Genomic DNA, 19,152 nt, shown 5'->3' with positions numbered 1-19,152 from the left:
GCATCTGGGATGCTCCTTGTCTCAGTGCCTAGTGCAATGAATGAGCACTTCCACAACCACACAGAGACTGTGGTAATCCCCATGCTAGCCACTGCCCGTCCAAAAGCAAGCTCAGGCATAGGTAAAATAGAGGTAAAGTGTGCCATCGGCACGGTGTCGACTCCTGGTGACCACAGAGCCATGTGGTTTTCTTGGTAGAATACAGGAGCAGTTTACCATTACCATCCCCTGCGCAGTATGAGATGATGCCTTTCATCATCTTCCTATATCGCTGATGCCCGGTAAAGGTGTTCCCCATAGTCTGGGAAACATACCAGCGGGGATTCGAACTGGCAACCTCTGGCTTGCTTATCAAGTCATTTCCACACTGCGCACTGCAAACCAGCAACTGTTGCTTGAAATCTGATCCTCCTACTTCTAGTTGCTACTTCTCTGAGTGAGTTATATCAAGTTGATCAATTAATTTATAGGCCTTTGATGGGCTGACTATATTGTACGTGCAGGTGCATTTGATAATAAAAGAGATGTGGTGGGAATTACAACTTGGAGAGCGCACGTGCGCGCGCGCGCACACACACACACACACACACACACACACACACACACGAAGTTACCCCCAAATGGTTATGTCTCCCTCTATGTAAATCAGAAACTGAGCCTCACTTCTACTAAGGTGTGTGTTATCAGGCTTTTTCCTTGGAAGAGGGCTAAAGGAGGAGGGCTAAAGCAAAAGCTTTAGCCCTCCTCCTCTCAGAATGTTCCCCTCTTGTTTGCATGTGAGAGGAGGAGGGCTAAAGCTTTTGCTTTCACTCCAGAAACAAACTGACACCCCACACTATGTTTTGTCGGCTCCAGTGAGAACAAGCAAGACTATCAAACCACAATTCAATCAAACCACAATTTGCATGTTCCCGGAACATGCAAACTTAAAGCTTGTCCTCGTCGTGGGAAACCATGGTTTCTCATTACATCCGAACTTGCTCTACGCCTTCTCAGCACATATTCCCCCCACTTTCGGTTTAGTATTACAGTCACTGGGAGAAGCTGCCATCTGGATGACACTTTAGTCCAAGTCTTCCTTACAACAAACTGAGCTTTTTTTGTCCTGTGCTAACTGGGTGGAGACAGGACATCTAATCTTTATCTCCCTTCTCCAAACAGCCTTTGTTCTTTGCAACTAGGAATTTTTACCTTGACTTTCTCTCCTGTTGAGTTTTTGCTAAACATCCAATTGGCCTGTTGAATCAGCCACAGCCTGCATGTATCTTTCTGGCTGCACCATTTTAAATCTCAAGTGAGCTACTTCAAAACTGTCCTTGAAAAGGATTACAGAGGTGACAACGTATACACAAGGAAGGCACCAATGTGTCAACCCCCCCCGCCCCCCATACACACACTCAGAACAGATGGCTATAATTTGCTGCTCTCATTGGCAGCCCTGCATATGAACTAGGACTGGTCACCACTTAGTGTTCGGTTGATTGACTGTCTGCCTCCTAACCGAACAATTAATTACCTAATACTTCACATTTAGGTACCAACGTATTTCCCCCAAAACCTCCGAAAAGGAAGCTTTTTGAAATGTGGAAGCAGCATATGAGAGAACTTGCAATTTAATGGAGTGGGGGGGGAGAGGGGAGGGGGAATCTACCCACTTGTTTGAAGGAAAGTTTATTTTAAGTATTTTCTTTTTTATTCCTTCTCACAGTAATACACCATAACTAAAATAAATCCAGGAGCCCTTACATTTCAGCCAACTGCTTAATCAACTAAAATACTAGTTCAGTGAACTTCATTATTTTTCAAGCTGAGGCCACTTTGCAGAAACACTTCAGTCTAAGAGTCATTTCCCCACTATGCTGACCTCCATATAGTACTGCACTTTTCTCAGTGCAGGGCTCTAGAGAGATGGCTCCATCTCTCAAGCAGGCTAGGTGGAAAGGACTGGGGAGGGGGCTACACTCTCCAGTCCTGTACACTGTGTACACCTGACTAGACAGAGCACTCTTGAGCCCCTTCCCTATTTCCTTAAAGGAGCCCACTTGCACTGGGCAACGCATACAGGGACATAGCATCCACTGTGCGAATGGGTTCAAAGAATTCAGGCTGCCATATCTCAGGGGCTGTGCCTGGGGCCCCAGCCACACCCCTACAACTGATGTCAGATGCAGGGGGCGCAGCTGGGGCTGCCAGCGACAACCTGGTCAAGAGCCACCAGTGTCCTCGCGACGCCACTGAAAGCACAGCACTGCATGGTGGGAACAGTCACGTTCACATGGTTTCAGGGCGACTGTGCAGAGCATTTAGCTTTGGCTGAAGCTTCACACAGGCCCAAACAATTGGGGAACCGCACTGAGGGTTGATGGGGGGTTGCCACTGGTCCCTGGGCCTTTCCATAAAGAACACTGAACTAGTTCATTGGTCTCCTGGCTAATGCTCATCGCTCTAGAAGCCCTTTTCAACATATGCCACTACTTGTTTTATGATACGGTGCCATGTACTGTTGTGCAGAGGCAGCAGTTCACAGGATCCGCATAGGCATCCATGCGTTAGTGTGACGGGAGGACGCAGTCCTTTATAACAGCGCAGCGCCCCCAACCCGTTTAGCACAACTGCTGAGCAAACACCATCCTGCTACTCCCCCTCACTAGAGACGTAACATTTGAGGAAGTTTTGAAGCCATAAAAAACTGTTTTCTGTTTTTCCCTGGGAAACCTTTTTTCTGGGGGTGGGTGGGAATTGACATATATGCACAACTTACTTTTGTAGCATATTTAAACTTACTGCATAGTTTTAAAGACATAAAATGAACTATGGGCAGCTGAGACTAGCACACCAGAATTTCCTTTTTTAAAAAAACTGAGGCATTTATTCTTTTTAAAATGTTGCAGGTATCATCTATATATTTAATTCTCTTGGGTGTGCCTTTTGAATGTGCGTCCCGGCAGCCCAGCTGATTGGCTGGGCTGCTGGGGTGCCTGATTGGCTGGTGCACCCAGGAGAACAGCAGCAGCAGCGGCCATGGCTGCTGGCGGGCCCGGCCTGGCAGCGACGGGGAGGACAGGCCGAGGAGCCAAGGCGGCGGGCTTGGCCGGGCGAGGAGGCGGCAGAGGAAGCTGGGCGAGGCGGCGGCGGGCCCGGCCGGAGCCGCGGGCGGTGGGAGTGGGAGGGCAGGAGAGAGGATCATCAGTGGGAGGGCAGGAGAGAGGATCAGGGGGTGGAGACAGAGGGCAGGAGAGACTGGGGCAGGAGGGTGAGAGGGAGGGGAGGGTGAGAGGGAGGGGTGGGAGGGCGAGGGAGGGCAAGAGAGAGTGGGGTGGAAGGGAGGGGGAGGGAGGGGAAGAGAGGCAAGAGTGTGGGGCAGAAGGGAGGGAGGGAGAGTGGGGCAAGAGGGAGAAGGGAACAGCCAGCCCCAAAGAGCGCACGGTGGGGAGGTAGCCGGCCCCAAAGAGCGAACAGATGCTCTGTTTGGGGTCGGCTAGTAACTACAAATTTATGTAGAGCTTAGAGACAAACCTCTAAGCTGTTTAGGCACTTCCTTCTGTGGATCTTGGTGTCAGGGTGGGATGAGTTGGGACGAGGAGGAAGCAGATTCCAAGCTACCCAATTTAAATGCTCAGGTTTCTCTTGGGCTTTGCTACCCACAACAATCTTCTTGTAGAGTCCACCCGGTCTTTCTTTTAACTCTACCCACACAAGCAGGCAACGCAATCTGCGGCTTGCTTCCCTGAGGAAGAATGAAACACGAGGCAGCTTCCGACATTATGACTTTGCCCCACTGTAGCCGTGTACAGCAGGGTGAATGGAGAGGAAGTCCCACCCCCGCCATGTCACTCATGCATGCGCTACGCTGCCCGTGGTTACGACGGGGCTCGCGTGGAGTGGGCAGAGCCCTTCTCATGATGGTGGGTGCTCCCGTGATTGCAAGACTTTAGTTCAGTCCAATCTGAGCCCACCATCACGGGGTGGGCTCTGCCCACTTCAGACAAGTCCCTCCTCTCCTGACAGTGAGCAGCAGGGCGCACACATGAGTGATGAGGTGGGGGGTGGGACTTCCTCTCCCTTCGCCCCGCTGTAGATGGCTAAAGCAGGGCTATAACGTCTGAAGAGGGATACAGTTTCACAGTTCTTTGAGGTGAGAGAACATCTCCAAGGAGGGCAGCATATCCACCACTCTTCAGATCAAAAAGAAGAACAGGCAACAATCCACAAGTAAAGAAGGGCAGAGTGGGGGTGGGGGGTGGGCCTGGGTCCTTGGGTTCCTCTAGTAAAAATGACAGCGCATCCTATGGAGGGGCAAAGGTCAAACTGCCTCTGAGATTTGAGAGTTACACCTAATTCTATATTATTCAGGGTTAGAACTGTAGTTACCCAATATTTTTCATTGTCTTATAGAAAAGCTCTTCCTATTACATAGTAGTTAGACAACATTTTGAAAAGAGCAATGGAAAGAAGGGGATAGCAATATTTTAGAATTGTGCCTTGTAAAGCACAATTCTATATTTCCATTAATCATTCTAAGAGAGAAATTATTTCATAGGAGTCCCCCCCCCACCATTTTTCCATCTGTGGCAGAAAAAACCCATTCTGCCCCCACCCCCAGGTTTTCACATCTCTCCTCCTTTCACTTTGGACCCATAGGAGTGCCAGAGGACAGTCACATGCTAGGACTGCAGCTATGCTGCACTTCTGTAATCCAGCCTGCAAGGAACCCAGCATCCTTTGGATTTCACCTTTCATACTTGGACCTGAAAGTTCTGAAGTTGGCTTAAGTGTGTGGACAATGCTGGTGAAATTGCAGAAACAAGGCAAGAGTTGAGCTGGATTTCTAGTGAGCTGGAGAAAGCGCCACAGTGCTCTTTTTGCCTTCCCCATGACTAACAGGTTATGCATACAAGCCAAGGTATACTGACTGCAGAATTCAAATGTTTCTGGTGCAGAATTTGAACGATCACTCTTCTGAGCACAGAGAACACACCGCCCTGGCTGACAGCAAGAGAGAGAGAGAGAGGTTTCCCTGGCAAAGAGGGCACAACCAATCTACTCTGCTCATTCATAGAAACAGGGTTACATTTCAGGAATAGAAAAGCATGTCACAGTTTGCACCATTGTGGTTCTGGAGTCAGAGGATCCATCTGACCGTAAAAATCTGTAGTTAGCCATTTAGAATCTCACCTCTGCCCTGAATTTACTCTCAGCCTCAGTTCTCTGTATCTGCAATATGGGAGTGATACTGACCTACTTAACAGGGCTGTTGTAAGCGTTACAAAATCTAACATGTAAACCACTTTGGAAACTTTTTTTTGAAAAGAAGTATATAAATATTTGTCGTGAAGCACTTTGTATTTGCAGAAGTGCTACATACATACCTCCCTCCCTCGCGCGCGCTCTCTCTCTCTCTCTATATATATATATACCGTGTTTCCCCAAAAATAAGACAGTGTCTTATTTTAGCCCCCAAAAATGCACTAGGGCAATTAGAGGTACATCAGAAATTACTGCTAGGTCTTACTTTCGGGGTAGGTCTTACTTTCGGGGAAACAGGGTATATATATATACACACACACACACACACACACACACACACACTCTCATTTCAGCTTGCCGTGGGTAAGTTTTGGTGTGTTTTTGCATCAACACAAGAACACATTAAATAAATGTAAAATATGTCCCCACGAGACAAGCAGGCTACTTGAAATCACAACCAATCGCTTAGTGGCTGGAGTAACAATGGGGTGCAAAGGAGTTGACTATTGTCAGAAGGCACTCTGCCTCAACTTTCTTTAAAAACACACACAATAAAATGCAAGTCTCTGGTGCTCAGTTGCATACCAGAGCTTGGAAACAACAGGTTGCATCTCCTGAGAAACTGACTGATATCCAGAAAAGGTTTCCACAGCTCCTTGTCCCTTTCGGAGGCCTGCTGCTTCAAGTTCCCTCTGCCACAGCATCCCATCTGTCCCCAATATCCAAGCACTTCACTCCCTCCCAGTGCAACACCATCCCATGTCCTTCTTTTCAACTCTCTTTCAAGCTATTTCCTGCTGGAACACTGCCAGAAGGTAATTTAAAGAGACAAGAGCAAGCGTTTTCAGGCTGAGCTGAGATTTGAACCTCGGTTTCCCTCCAACACGTTCGAGGGAGGGTGTTGCTCTAACTTTGCCTAGACCTTACAGGTTAATCAGCATCATCCAACAGAAAACCAGGGCTATGTGTATGCTACAATTCCACACATGCACCAGATCTGGTACTGGTTACTAGATTTAGCTTCTTGGAAATCTCAGCATGTTAAATTTTTTTTTAACACAAAGCACATTTCTAGATCTTATGGGTCCAGAGGTATACTTTGATAGCATGTGGGTGGCATTTGGGGAAAATGTCAGAATCAGAAGCCAGGGTGCTAAATTTAACTTCCAGGGCTTGAGTGGCCTGCGTGCTCCTTGCCCCTCCCCATGACTAGCAGAATTAGAACCTGACATTTGTAGGAACACTTGCACGGCAAGGTTTTCTGGGAACTTGGGACAATGACCCTGCCCTGACATTTCATCCACCCCTAAGCCTATTAAACCTGATTTCCACATAGCTTGCTCAGGGGAACTTCCCAGTAGGTTATGTCCCATGGCCCAGTTCTGTCTGCTGGTCATCTAGAGGTTGGCATTAGACATTATGTGGCAATAATGGGGCACCCAACCCTTTCACTGCTTTCCTATGAGAATATGATGCTTGGAGGGTGCTATTTTCAGAAGAAGTCTGGTGAGGAAGGGGGGGGGGAGGAAAAGAAAGATTGTGCCGTCAAGTCGGTGTCAACTCCTGGCAACCACAGAGCCCTGTGGTTGTCTTTGGTAGAATACAGGAGGGGTTTACCATTGCCCTCTCCCACACAGTATGAGATGATGCCTTTCAGCACCTTCCTATATCGCTGCTGCCCAGTATAGGTGTTTCCCATAGTCTGGGAAACATACCAGCGGGGATTCAAACTGACAGCCTCTTGCTCCCTAGGCAAGTTGCTTCCCTGCTGCGCCATTAGGTGGCTTGGTGAGGAAGAAGGGGGTGCTTAATCCGTCACTCACCCCGATAACTGTACCCATGACCAGAAATAAACATGGAGAGTGAGGGGGAAATCAGTGGTTGGAGGGAAAGCAAGCACTTGATTCCAGGTCATCAATTCTCTGCTTAAGATGTCTCCCACCAGAAAGCATGTGCTTGTGGGTGTGTAGACTGTCCTTGGCTCACAGCAAGGTCACCTCTGCTCAAGGGACATGGACTGAGGGCCTTTGGAAAAGGCACAGCATGCTGCAGTGGTTAGAGTGTTGGACTAGGACTGGAGAGACCCTGGGCTGGTCACTCCTTTCTCAGCCTAACCTACCTCACAAAGTTGTTGTGAGGAGAAACGCAACCACGTACACCGCTCTGGGTTCCTTGGCAGAAGAGTGGGATATATAAATATTAAACACCAAAGCTTGCTGACTGTGCTAAGGAGTCTAGCAGACAGGAAAGGTTCCAAGCATCAGGAATACAAGGAGAGTTGAACAGCCTATTGCCTTTCAATACGATCTGTGAGTGGTATGTGTGTGAGCAGGTTCCAGTCATGGCTGCATGGTGTATGTTCATGCAATGAATAACTGGCGTTCATTGCATGAACAGAACTGAACAGCTAGTGAAAAAAGTGCCGTCCATCACAATCCATCATGATACAGCTATATGACCTTCAGAGGTCCAGAAAGCAGCAGCATGGACACCGAGCTGTAGCCATTTACCCAACAGCCGCATCTTGCAGAGAAACACAACGCCCAGAGTATCAGGCCAAAGGGCGGAACTGAATTATGTTGGTGACTGTCTAGGCTGGACTCCCAGAGACCTGGGCTGAATACAGAGGAATTCAACTGGATTCTGGATTCTGCCCAAGGCCTGCCTCGGCCATATATTCTACACTCCAGCCCCAGGCAGCTGTGTTTTACAGCTGCATTCCCCACAAGCACGCGCACGCACACATGCACGCACACACACACACACACAGCCACGAATGCCAAGGGCTGAACCAAAGCCCTCCAGGAATTAAATGAATATTTGAGCAGAGATTTGGACAGCACATGTTCCAATTTAGAGAGGCCCTCACTGTTTGCACAATTGGCAGGCTCACTTGGTGAATTCAGCATTGGCTACCTTATTATCTCAATACTGTCTACATTAACCAGCTTAAATAGCAGATGACTTGGATTGCAACAAGGTGAACAGTCTGCACCGCAAACTTCAAAATTAAGCAACTGCAAGTTTGTAAGATTAAGGCTACCTAACTTATTTATTATTTATTATTAAAAATTTTATACCGCCCTTCCAAAGGCTCAGGGCGGTTTACATTAAAACACCATTAAAATCAACTTCTGCCTGAGTTCAAACGTTTAGCTTGAGCTGCATTAGTCTGGAGCAGATTACCATTTCCTACTGGTTCGGAAGACTAAAGCGCTAAGGGCAGACATACTACTTAACATAGGAAGCTGCCATATACTGAGTCAGACCATAGCTCCATCTAGCTCAGTACTGCCTACACAGACTGGCAGCAGCTTCTCCAAGATTGCAGGCAGGAATTATTATTATTATTATTATTATTATTATTATTACATGTATATCCCGCTCTTCCTCCAAGGAGCCCAGAGTACTACATACTTGAGTTCCTCCTCACAACAACCCTGTGAAGTAGGTTAGGCTGAGAGAAGTGACTGGCCCAGAGTCACCCAGCTAGTTTCATGCCTGAATGGGGATTTGAACTCAGGTCTCCCCGGTCCTAGTCTAGCACTCTAACCACTTTACCACGCTGGCTCTCTCTCTCAGCCCTTATGGAAATGGACGTCCGATGTAAACACCCCCCCCATTACCTGATGTGCCTTGAAATCCCCCACCCCAAGTTACAGTACTACCTGCATATACTTCATAACCTTGTGGGTTTCCAAATCCTTGTGTGTAAATCTTTGTAGATATATCATGTACAAACAACCACTTTGTATATAATTGTGCTTTGGCAACGTACTGTATGCTTTGGTAGTTTGTTGGTTCAATTAAAAAAATCTTGTCCTATAAAAAAAAATAATCTTGTCCTATCTTAGAGATGCCAGGGAGGGAACTTGAAACCTTCTGCTCTTCCCAGAGCGGCTCCATCTCCTGAGGGGAATATCTTGCAGTGCTCACACATCAAGTCTCCCATTGAGATGCAACCAGGGTGGACCCTACTTAGCTAAGGGGACAAGTCATGCTTGGTACCACAAGACCAGCTCTCCTCTCTGACAGACAGCCACTTACCAATATTCTACTACAACGTGCATGTAATCTCTGAAAAGTGAGATATCATTGTCCTGACACGTGAGGAGCAGATTTTACCATTCCCAGCTGAGCTGCTTCCCAATTCGGATCAGCTGCGGTAAAGTTTTCCTCCCCGCTTGACCGAGCCATGCAGCAGGCGACCAGTACTTCTTAAACGGTTGTCTGAATTAATTCACCCATATTGTAAGTGCCTGCAATCAGAAATGCCAGAACCACAGTGCCTCCACCCCTCTGCCCCACTCACCCACAAGCAGGCAAGCAATATCCACAGCCACCAAGGTCTTCCGCAGCACGACTCTTGGAGCAGCAGCAAAGTCACGAGGCGGCGATTTGGGGCTCCGCACAGTCACACGGACATCTCCGTGGTCTCTAGGCCACCCCAAAGGCTGTCGGGGCTGATCACGAAGAAGTTCGCAGTGCTCCTTTTGCATGATCTTTTCAGACCCACCGGTCGCCGTGTGATCCGGTTGGATCCAGCTTGTGAGTCACCGAGATGAAAGCAGGATCCAAATCCTTGGCTCCCGGGTGGAGGAGAGATCAGCTGGAATCCAGTCTGTGGGTTCTCAGCAGCAAGATGAAGAAGGAATCAGAGTAGTTCTTGGTGTGGATGGCAGGATAGGGTGAAAGCAAAACTTGGGAAACCCAGGTGTGGCAGGGGATTAATCCAGGCAGGCACCAGTTTGCAGAGTCCCAAGAGGAGGCCGATAGAGTGCTCTGGGGTTTCAAACCTCTTGCAGGGAGGGGCAGCGTGGATGGGCTAGGCAGCCTGGCAAGCAACAAAACAAACAAGCAACTCACACCAACTTCCAGCAGTGCGGGAGGAATGTTCACATTCACAACCTACTACGGGAGCGTAAGAGACGAAGAGCGGGCTTGTCGCAAAGGGGGCAGATTGCTCCAGCCTGGGCAGCACGCCCGGGCGGGTCGTCCCCACAAGTCCTTCCAAGAGGCGTGGCAAAGGAAGACGCAAATGCAACGAGAATGCCCCGGCTCGATTGCTGGCCTCCCTCAGGGCAGGGGAACCAGCCCAGCACTTGCAAAGCGGGGTCGGATGGCCGGAAAGCTGTGGCCGTCCTAAATGCGAGAGTCCTGCCTGCGGCGTGAGGCAAGCTAGGTGGCAGCAGCACTAGCTGCGGGGCAGAGACCTGCACTCGCTCCTGCTCCGCCTCCTCTCGCGGGGCGCCACGCGTGTGAGTGCGTCCCTGCTGCAGCCGCTCGAGAAGGCTCAGCGGAGCCTGCCGGCCGCGGCTTCTACTCGCAAGCCCGACCTGTCTCGGCCGGCTCAACTCCGTGGCTGCTACGAGCGCGGCTGTTCCTCTCTTCCCTACTCCCAGTCCCAGCAAGGCGCCCCGCCCCTCGCCTGCGCTCCTGTCCTGGAGAAGGAAGCGAAGGGAAGGCTGGAAGCCGAGGAGGCCCGCTTATTGGGGAATAAGGCCGGTGGGCTCAGTCGGGCTTGCTTCTGAGTAAAGGTGCGTAGGATCAGACTGGCTGGGCCTCCTTAAACTCCTGAGAGGCAGGGATAGAAAGGATTGTCGGGGTGGATCTCGGGAGGGGGCGGGAAGGGCAGGCTGGATAGACTTGGGGGAGCAGCGGGACCGCCCCCCCCCCATATTGGCCATAGAGAGCCTTTCCTTCACTTCCAGAATCTAAGAAGGGGTCAGTTCTTTGAACAGTTGCGCAGAGGGGTAATTCCAGCCAGTGCCGCTTCTTGCGACACTGCAGGACTATGGATGAGATAGGAGAAGCTGCATCTGGCAGAATTCTCCCTTCGGTTTAAGTCAGCAGAGGCGCTGTCCTCGTCTTCTCGACTCTCGCACGAGGCAAGGTCAAGTACCATGAGTGGGAAACTGGCAGAAATGTCTCCTGGGGCTACGATCCACCGGGAAGTTCTTCTGAAGTTCCATTGTACCCATTCCTTTCTATGAGGAGGGGAGCTGTTTCCTTTTTTTTGCAAATTAAATTTTTATTGATTTTGACAATATTCTTAACATTCACAACAAATAAACAAATATGGACTTCCTGCTCACACCTCTTCGCGAATCATCAGCTATAAAATTTACCTTTGCTATAATAATAATTCAAAACATAAATTTAAACCTTACAAACACGATTTTAATCTACCCAACCTGCTATTATTACTGAATTTCAAACCCTGCTGTAAAATCCATAGTAGGAAAATAGTTCTTTAGATACAACAAGAATGGTTTCCAATCTTCTTTAAAGCATTCTAAATTTTGATCTCTTATCAATACTGTAAGTTTTGCCATCTCCGCATATTCCAAAATTTTTATCAGCCAATCTTCTTTTAAAGGCAGTTCGTTGCTCTTCCATTTCTGTGCATATATTATTCTGGCTGCCGTAGAAGCGTACATAAAAAATGTTAAATCAGTTGTAGAAAATACTCCTTGTGTTATTCCCAGCAGGAAGGATTCTGGCTTCTTAGGAAATGTCATTTTAAATATTTTCTTTAACTCATTATATATCATATCCCAATAGGCCTTAGCCTTCCTACAGGTCCACCACATATGGAAAAAAGTACCTTCAGAGTGTCCACATTTCCAACATTTGTTTGAAACATTTTTATACATTAATGCCAATTTTTTTGGTGTCAAATACCATCTATACATCATTTTATAATAATTTTCTTTTAAAGCATAACATGCTGTAAATTTTAAATCAGTTTTCCATAATTTTTCCCAGGCTGCCATTTCTATATTACACCCCACATCTTGAGCCCACTTTACCATAGTCGTTTTAACCACTTCATCTCTTTTCTCCTCCAAAAGCAAAAGCTTGTACATTTTAGAAACTAACTTTTCATCATTTTCACATATCTCCTTCTCAAATCTCGACATCTGATCTTCAAATCCAACTTTAAGATCCTTCTTATACATTTCATTTAGCTGGTGGTACTGAAACCAATCTCTAACCAAATTTTGAACTTCAGTTAAACCCTTTAACTTACAGTCCTTTTCTTGAAAATATAACAAACCCCTATAAGTACCCCATTGCAATTGCATATTTGCTTCTTTACGTGTTAAAGCTTCAGTCGGAGATACCCATAACGGAGTTTTAGGTTCCAGCCATTTTTTATATTTTAATCATACCCTCATTAAACTCCTTCTTACATAATGATTCAGAAAGTCTTTATGTATGTTACTTTTTTCATACCACAAATATGAATGCCATCAAAACCTATCAAATCCCTCCAAATCAAGTATTCTAGGATTTCTTTATGTTATCCATTCTTTTAACCACATCAAACAAACAGCATCAAAATACAACCTTAAGTCTGGTAGGGTAAGACCACCTCTTTCCTTTGCATCTGTTAAATTCTTAAAATTAATTCTTGGTCTTTTCCCTTGCCAAACAAACTTAGTTATGTCCTTCTGCCATTGCTTAAAACAAGTTAAAGTGTTGATTATAGGAATAGTCTGAAAAAGAAATAACATTTTAGGCAAGACATTCATTTTCACCACTGAAATTCTTCCCATTAAAGACAAATTCATATTAGACCATCTTTGTAGATAAATTTTCACTGTATTCCATATTTTAACATAATTATTTGAGAACAACAAAGAATTGTTGTTTGTCAGCCAGACCCCCAGATATTTAATTTTCTTCTCCACTTTCAACTCACTTATTTCAGAAAATCTGTCCTTAGATTTCTGATCCATATTTTTAGTCAAAACCTTCGTTTTAGCCTTATTTATGTAAAATGAGGGGAGCTGTTTCCTGATGGTGATTTCCTCGTGCTAATTAAAGTGTATGTGTGTTGAGTGTGCATGTGCTTGCGTCATTTCGAGTCTTTTATGGGGTGGGGGATGTCTATTTACTTGTGATTCAAAAATAAACATTTTTGTTAAAACCTCCTAGTCCTAGTCCTCTGTTCCTGGTGCTAATAGACAAGAGGGAATGTTACTACTGTATGTTCTTCATAGGGTTGGGCTACATGTTCAGCCCTGTGAACGGCATAAATCCTTTGTCTACTATGTTGAACTTGCCAAAGGGGCTTTAGAATAATGTTTTGTTTGTTACAGCAGCCCTATGGAGTGGGGCGCTGCTCGTTCTGTTTCAAAACGAGGCAGGCAGTGACTTGAGGCCTTTGCGAGACAAATCCACAAAGTAGTCCAGGGCAGACCCAACTGCACAAGCAGCTCTGGCAATTGCTCATGGTGGCAATAATTTTAGGGGCACCCAAAAGACATCCTGTGATCAAAGAGGTTTATCTTAGGATACCCTGCCCCTTTGTAGAAGATGCTTTGGAGCTCTTCTTGGGTCACGTGATGCGTCTTCTTGGGCTGGCAGAGTGTCTTCGGGAGCCCTTCTGTGGGCCTATGTCAACAGTGCTCCTGTTGATTCAAACACAAGATTAACTGGAATTGTGGCACTCTCCAACATGCTATTCTGTTAACTGAGACGAACCACCTACTTCGCCAATGAATCACTGATGCAAAAATCTCAAGATGTGAATTTGCCCATTAAAAAAGTTAACCAAGTGCGGTCATGTTCCTGTCATCAGCAATTTCGTTCATGGAACTACAACACACCCCCATTCTTTTAAGGAGTCAAACTGTACAAACATAATGTTCATCTCTTATTTAAGTAATGGGTTAGATATTTATGTCGATATATGGTCTTGACTCAAGTTAACACCTTTTTCTCCTCTTCCCCCATCAAAATATCCAATTCCAGGCTCACCACCTGAGAGGGCACTTAGAAGCCTGTGCCCCCCCCCCCTGCTGTGTTTTCAAATGCTGGGGCACCCCAGTGTTCTACATCACGAGGAGGATCTCTCCACAAGCGCAGGGCATACTGGGGAGACCCCAGAGCCGGGAGGCTGCTTTTAAGCCTCCCAGCCGGGGGTCTACTCACGAGGAGCCACGGCGTGGAGCCGCGCTGCAGCTACTCACGAGCAGATAGCCCGGGTTTGCGGAGCGCTCACTCCGCAAACCCGGGCTAAGGGGTGGGCTGCGAGCCCGGTGGTTCTAACGATCACAAAAATCGGGCTAGGATTTTCCTAGCCCGATTTTTGTGATCGTAAGAATAGCCCCTGTAAGTGTGAGGGGGCAGTTTCAAAGCATCTTCTGAGGGGTGGGAGCAGGGCCTCTGAGCACATTCTCAGGGATTCTGTGACATGAGTGCTGCATATAAGTATAGCATCCTACCTTTTTAAACGCCTGAAAAGGGCTAAAGTTTCCCATTTCTACTTCAAATATTTCCTAAAGAGGAAATACTCACAGGGTTATTTACCCTAAAGAGAGCTTTTATCTTACCTGGGAGGGTAATCCAAAACTTTTTGTAATGCAGCCCACATGTCTTTTGCATTGCCTTCTGTTTCTTTAGCAGCAAGGCAAGGGAAGGGACAAGCACGGTAAAAGCAATGGATTTCAGTTTGCTGCTTTCTATACACATGCAAGGACACCAATCAAGACTATTTGCATGACAATAAGTGCCCAGAACTTTCCAAAAGGAAGAATGGGGCAGCTTGGTGTTAATGCATAAAAGAGGAAGCCAATGTCCATGTAGAGTTCTGAATATTATTGAGAAGTGATGACTGGTAGTCCCCTGCTAACTGAGCAAAGAGGCACCTTTTAAAAGTGGTGATTCTCTTCATTGAGCAAGGGAAGAGCAACTGGCCCAGCACAACATCCCTCCATTGGCTGTTGCTAATGTCTGTCTGATGTTTATTTTTAGATTGTGAGCTTTTTGGGGACAGGGATCCATATCTATCTATCTATCTATCTATCTATCTATCTATCTATCTATCTATCTAAACCATGTTGGGAACTTCGGTTGGAAAGTGGTATATTAATATCCGTAGTAGTAGTAGTAGTAGTAGTAGTAGTAGTAGTAGTAGTAGTAGTAAATTGAGAGCATAGTCAGTACAAGTTCAGCAAAATGCAATCAAAAAGCTGGTCCAAAATATTTTGGCACTGGAGATGGAAAATCTAAACAGTGCCCCTATTTTACTCTGCTTTAAGGGCATCTAAATTCTGCTCTGTCAAGTACTTCAATCTCCCTAATGGTACAGCTGACCCTATGGCTCCATGGATTATCCTGGTACAGAGTGGCCTATAGGTTAGCCTGGGGTAGAGGTGGGGTAGATTATGGCTGGTGGGCAGCAGCATTGCCCTGAGATGTTGAGACCCATTGCTTCAGAGCCCTCTTATTTCTTCCTGTTGTACTTATCCAACTGTAGACAGATCTGAGGTAGGAGAACAGTGGTAACTCTCCCTAGACCTGCTCCCAGTCCATTACTGGAGATGTGCACCTAGGAGCACCCTTAATTGTTCTTAATGGCTTTTCTTTAATGGTTTTGGCCACCAGAAGCAGAGAATGCTCTGACACACCATGCTTTTCATTTGGCTAGCATGCATGTTTTAAAATGGTGATTCTCTTCTATTTTGCAGGGGGAGAGCAATTGGCACTATCCAAACCCAGCACAACATCCCCCCAGTGGCTGGTATCTAGTATCTGCTGTTGCTGGCATCTGCCTTATGTTTCTTCTTAGACTGTGAGCCCTTTGGGGACAGCGGACCATCTTATTTTTCTGTGTAAACCACATTGAGAACTTTGGTTGAAGAGTGGTATATAAATATTCACAGTTCATTCATTCATAGGTGAGTCAAGTCACTCTCTGCTTTGAGAGTTTGTTGAATGATGGTTAGTGGGGATGAGGAAAGGACTAGGACTTTCCATCCCTTTCTTGCCCTGACAAACTTTTGCTAGTGATTAAAGAAAGATCAAACCCAGGATGTAATACAGGGTAATTTGTGGACCAAGAAGAAACTGCCAAATTTTGCAGTAGCTCAAAATGAATTTTTTGGCCTATGAGTAATGAGGAAAATTTTGCAATAAAAGGAATATCCAGGCTCTTATACATGTATCTTTGTAATATGTCGCCCTCTCTCCTGCTAGTTAGACCTTCCTTTTGCTTCAGACAGTCAAAATCAGGGATTGCAGAGAAGTGTTTGTGGGCAAGCTCTGCAATAACAATCTGGTTTATAGATGGAGTAAGTGAAATCTTTTCTTGCAAGGGAGCCCAGTTTAGTTGGAACTTCCAAACCACATGTACTATTATACAGAAGCAAAACACAGATTGAAAATAAACATAAGGATATCAGTCAGTTCCCCCAATGAATGAGTTAGACCAGTGAATGAGTGCTGCCCAAGGAGAATAGAGGGATGCATCCTATTCTGGAAAGTGTCTAATTCAATACTAAAGCCTTTTGTGTCTGAAGCATGACATCCAATCCCCATCCACCACATGCATATATACATGTTTTATATATGGGCCTACAGTGGCCAAATTTGCAGTGGCATTTTAAAAGCTTTTAAAACATGAAAACTACTATACAACACTATCAATGTTGTCAGAGGGATGGGAATGAAAATGGGCAGGAATGTTCTCCAAAGATTACTCTATGAAAAGAATAAAGCAATATCTTAATTCTTACCCTGAATTTGACCCTAACCTTTTCCTCTGTGCAAAAACGACTGCAATTTTACCCTAACCGTTTAGGGGTAGGCATAAAGAAGAGGTGGTAACACTAAAAAATCTGTAAGTGCAGCAGTGCAATCACCTTTCTCCCATCTCTAGAGAGTTAGACATTGCCAAAAATCACTATGTGCACCTGTCCCCTGATATGGTAAGGTAAAGCTAAAGTTGCTCCGTCAAATCAGTGTCAACTCCTGGCAACCACAGAGCCCTGTGGTTGTCTTTGGTAGAATACAGGAGGGGTTTACCATTGCCATCTCCCACGCAGTATGAAATTATGCCTTTCAGCACCTTCCTATATCGCTTCTGCTCGATATAGGTGTTTCCCATAGTCCTGGAAACATACCAGCAGGGATTCGAACTGGTAACCTTTTGCTCGCTAGGCAAGTTATTTCCCCACTGCACCATTAGGTGGCTGCTGATATGGTACTGATGGCTAAAATGTGTGGGCCTGGCTCAGAATGAAATCCTTCTATAGTGGTTAGAGTGCCAGACTAGGGAGGCCCTAGTTCAAACTCATCCCAGCTATGAAATTCACGGTCAGTTCTTATGATGCTAAACTGGGGGGGACAAGCATCCTATCAACTTAGGGAGCTGTGCAAATGCCTAGGGAGGAGGAGGGGAAGGTGATCATGTGGGAGGTGGGTGCAGGCTGTGACAGCGCCGTCCTAGCCAGCACTTTTGCCCAGCATATTATTGGTGGAGGAAACACTGTTGGCACCTGAATCTGCCTCCCACACAATCACCTCCCCCTCCTCTTACCTTGGCTTTTGCTGACAGATGACAAAGAACCAGGAGTGTACACAGCTCCCAAAGCTGAGTAGGATGCTTGTCCAACCCAGTTTACCATTGTGAGAACCAGCCTATTGGGTAATCTTGGGCCAGTCTCTGTAGGCCCATTCACATGTTGTTGTACAACATTGTGCAGTGCACACAGATACATATCTGTACACAGGTATAGTCATTCACATGTTATGCTGAATGCAGGTACAGAAGTACACTTCCTATCTGTACCATGCATTTGAAGGGCCTGTATCCAGGTTCACTTTTAAAATAAACTCTTATTTTATTTCCACAGGACCTGTATCCAGGTTCACTTTTAAAATAAACACACGTACAGTCATTCACACAAACACATGTACAAGTGTACGGGCATCTGTGCTCTTGCACAGCATAATGTTTGAAACGGGCTCATCGCTCATATTAATCTACCTCACAGGTTTGTTGTGAGGATAAAATGGGGAAAAGACAACTTTGCACACTTCTCTGAGTTTTTTGAAGGAAGGGCCAAATGAAAATGTAATGAATTAAAATGAATGTATGAGTCCCAACCCACCAAGTAAAGATCATGGTACCAACTGATAGGAGAAATGAGTACCAATGAGGAGAAAACATGTCATAACTCTGACTGGTTTTCCTTGGCTAGAAGCAGGATACAGACAACCCTCGACGTTTTGGTTACTGAGTAGAAAATCCAAATGGCAACCCTCAGCACTCATGAATGGATTCTCTCACGGAACCAAGGGCTGGTGGCAATTGGTAGAGCAGAGGTAAGCGCCAGTTGTCAAATTGGCATGAGAGAAAGTTGGAGCAGCAAGAGAAATGCTGTGGAGAATATTACAAATCATTTTCTGTCCTTATTGTGAAGCATTAATAACAGAACTTTATTTACACTTGATTTTCTGCCCTTTAAGTCCTCACTCTATCCACATAACAATACACAAACACAATCTGCTCCCAGAACAATGGGCAGGCATCCTCCTTGTGACCGGGGACAGTCCAATTTTTGTCCATTCAGTCAAACGTGGAACAATCCGAAGACAGGTCCGTAAGGTCTTGTGTAGAGTTCACAGAGAATAACTCCAGGCAGGTACACACAGGACTCTTAACAAAGCGTTTTCATTGAGCTTGACAAACACTAAGTAAAGATAGACTGAACAGCTTGGCAGATTCAGCGTATTCCAATCGAGTGAAACCCACCTACAGCTTCACTACACATAACTAATAAGGTCTTTCTCTTGTAATGATTTACCCAATTCAGACAACTGGTTCAGCCTGTGGCAGCTGCATTTTTCAGTCAGTCAGTCAGTGCTAACTTTAATTATGTTAGGTCAGCACCAGTTCACTCTGCCCCCCACCCTCACTGGCCCCACTCCCTAGCCTGGAACCAATGCTGACTCCACCCTGCCCCCTTGCTGGCCCTGAACCCACATCCCTCACAGGCCAGACAACACCCGTCCCTTCCCATTCCACCGGATGGGCACGTTGCCACTCCTTGCTGCTTGCATGCTGTGAAGCAGTGGCTGGTCTGCATGCAAGCACTGGCCACTTCACGT

The 19,152-nt window shown here is 46.2% G+C and overlaps 1 protein-coding gene and 1 long non-coding RNA gene across 3 annotated transcripts in view; one reads left to right on the top strand and one right to left on the bottom strand.

Annotated features, from left to right (window-relative positions):
• The window catches only part of LOC128346256 (phospholipid phosphatase 3-like), a 34,955-nt gene extending 25,209 nt beyond the window's left edge, over positions 1-9,746 (bottom strand). Inside the window, exon 1 of one of the 2 annotated variants that reach the window (XM_053299342.1) lies at positions 9,560-9,746. In XM_053299342.1, the coding sequence (XP_053155317.1) occupies positions 9,560-9,746 (187 nt within the window). Of the gene's footprint in view, positions 1-5,832; positions 6,015-9,559 lie in introns of those variants that run through there. The other variant, XM_053299343.1, reaches the window with a different exon arrangement.
• Positions 9,747-10,647: 901 nt separating this feature from the next.
• On the top strand, positions 10,648-16,196 carry LOC128346257 (uncharacterized). The gene is made up of 2 exons (XR_008316863.1): positions 10,648-10,784; positions 15,729-16,196. It is a non-coding gene; the product is annotated as an uncharacterized LOC128346257 (long non-coding RNA).
• Positions 16,197-19,152: the final 2,956 nt, after the last annotated feature.

The sequence above is a fragment of the Hemicordylus capensis genome, chromosome 2, assembly GCF_027244095.1.
Source record: "Hemicordylus capensis ecotype Gifberg chromosome 2, rHemCap1.1.pri, whole genome shotgun sequence".
NCBI lineage: Eukaryota > Metazoa > Chordata > Lepidosauria > Squamata > Cordylidae > Hemicordylus > Hemicordylus capensis.
This window is presented reverse-complemented; position numbering and strand designations above follow the sequence as displayed.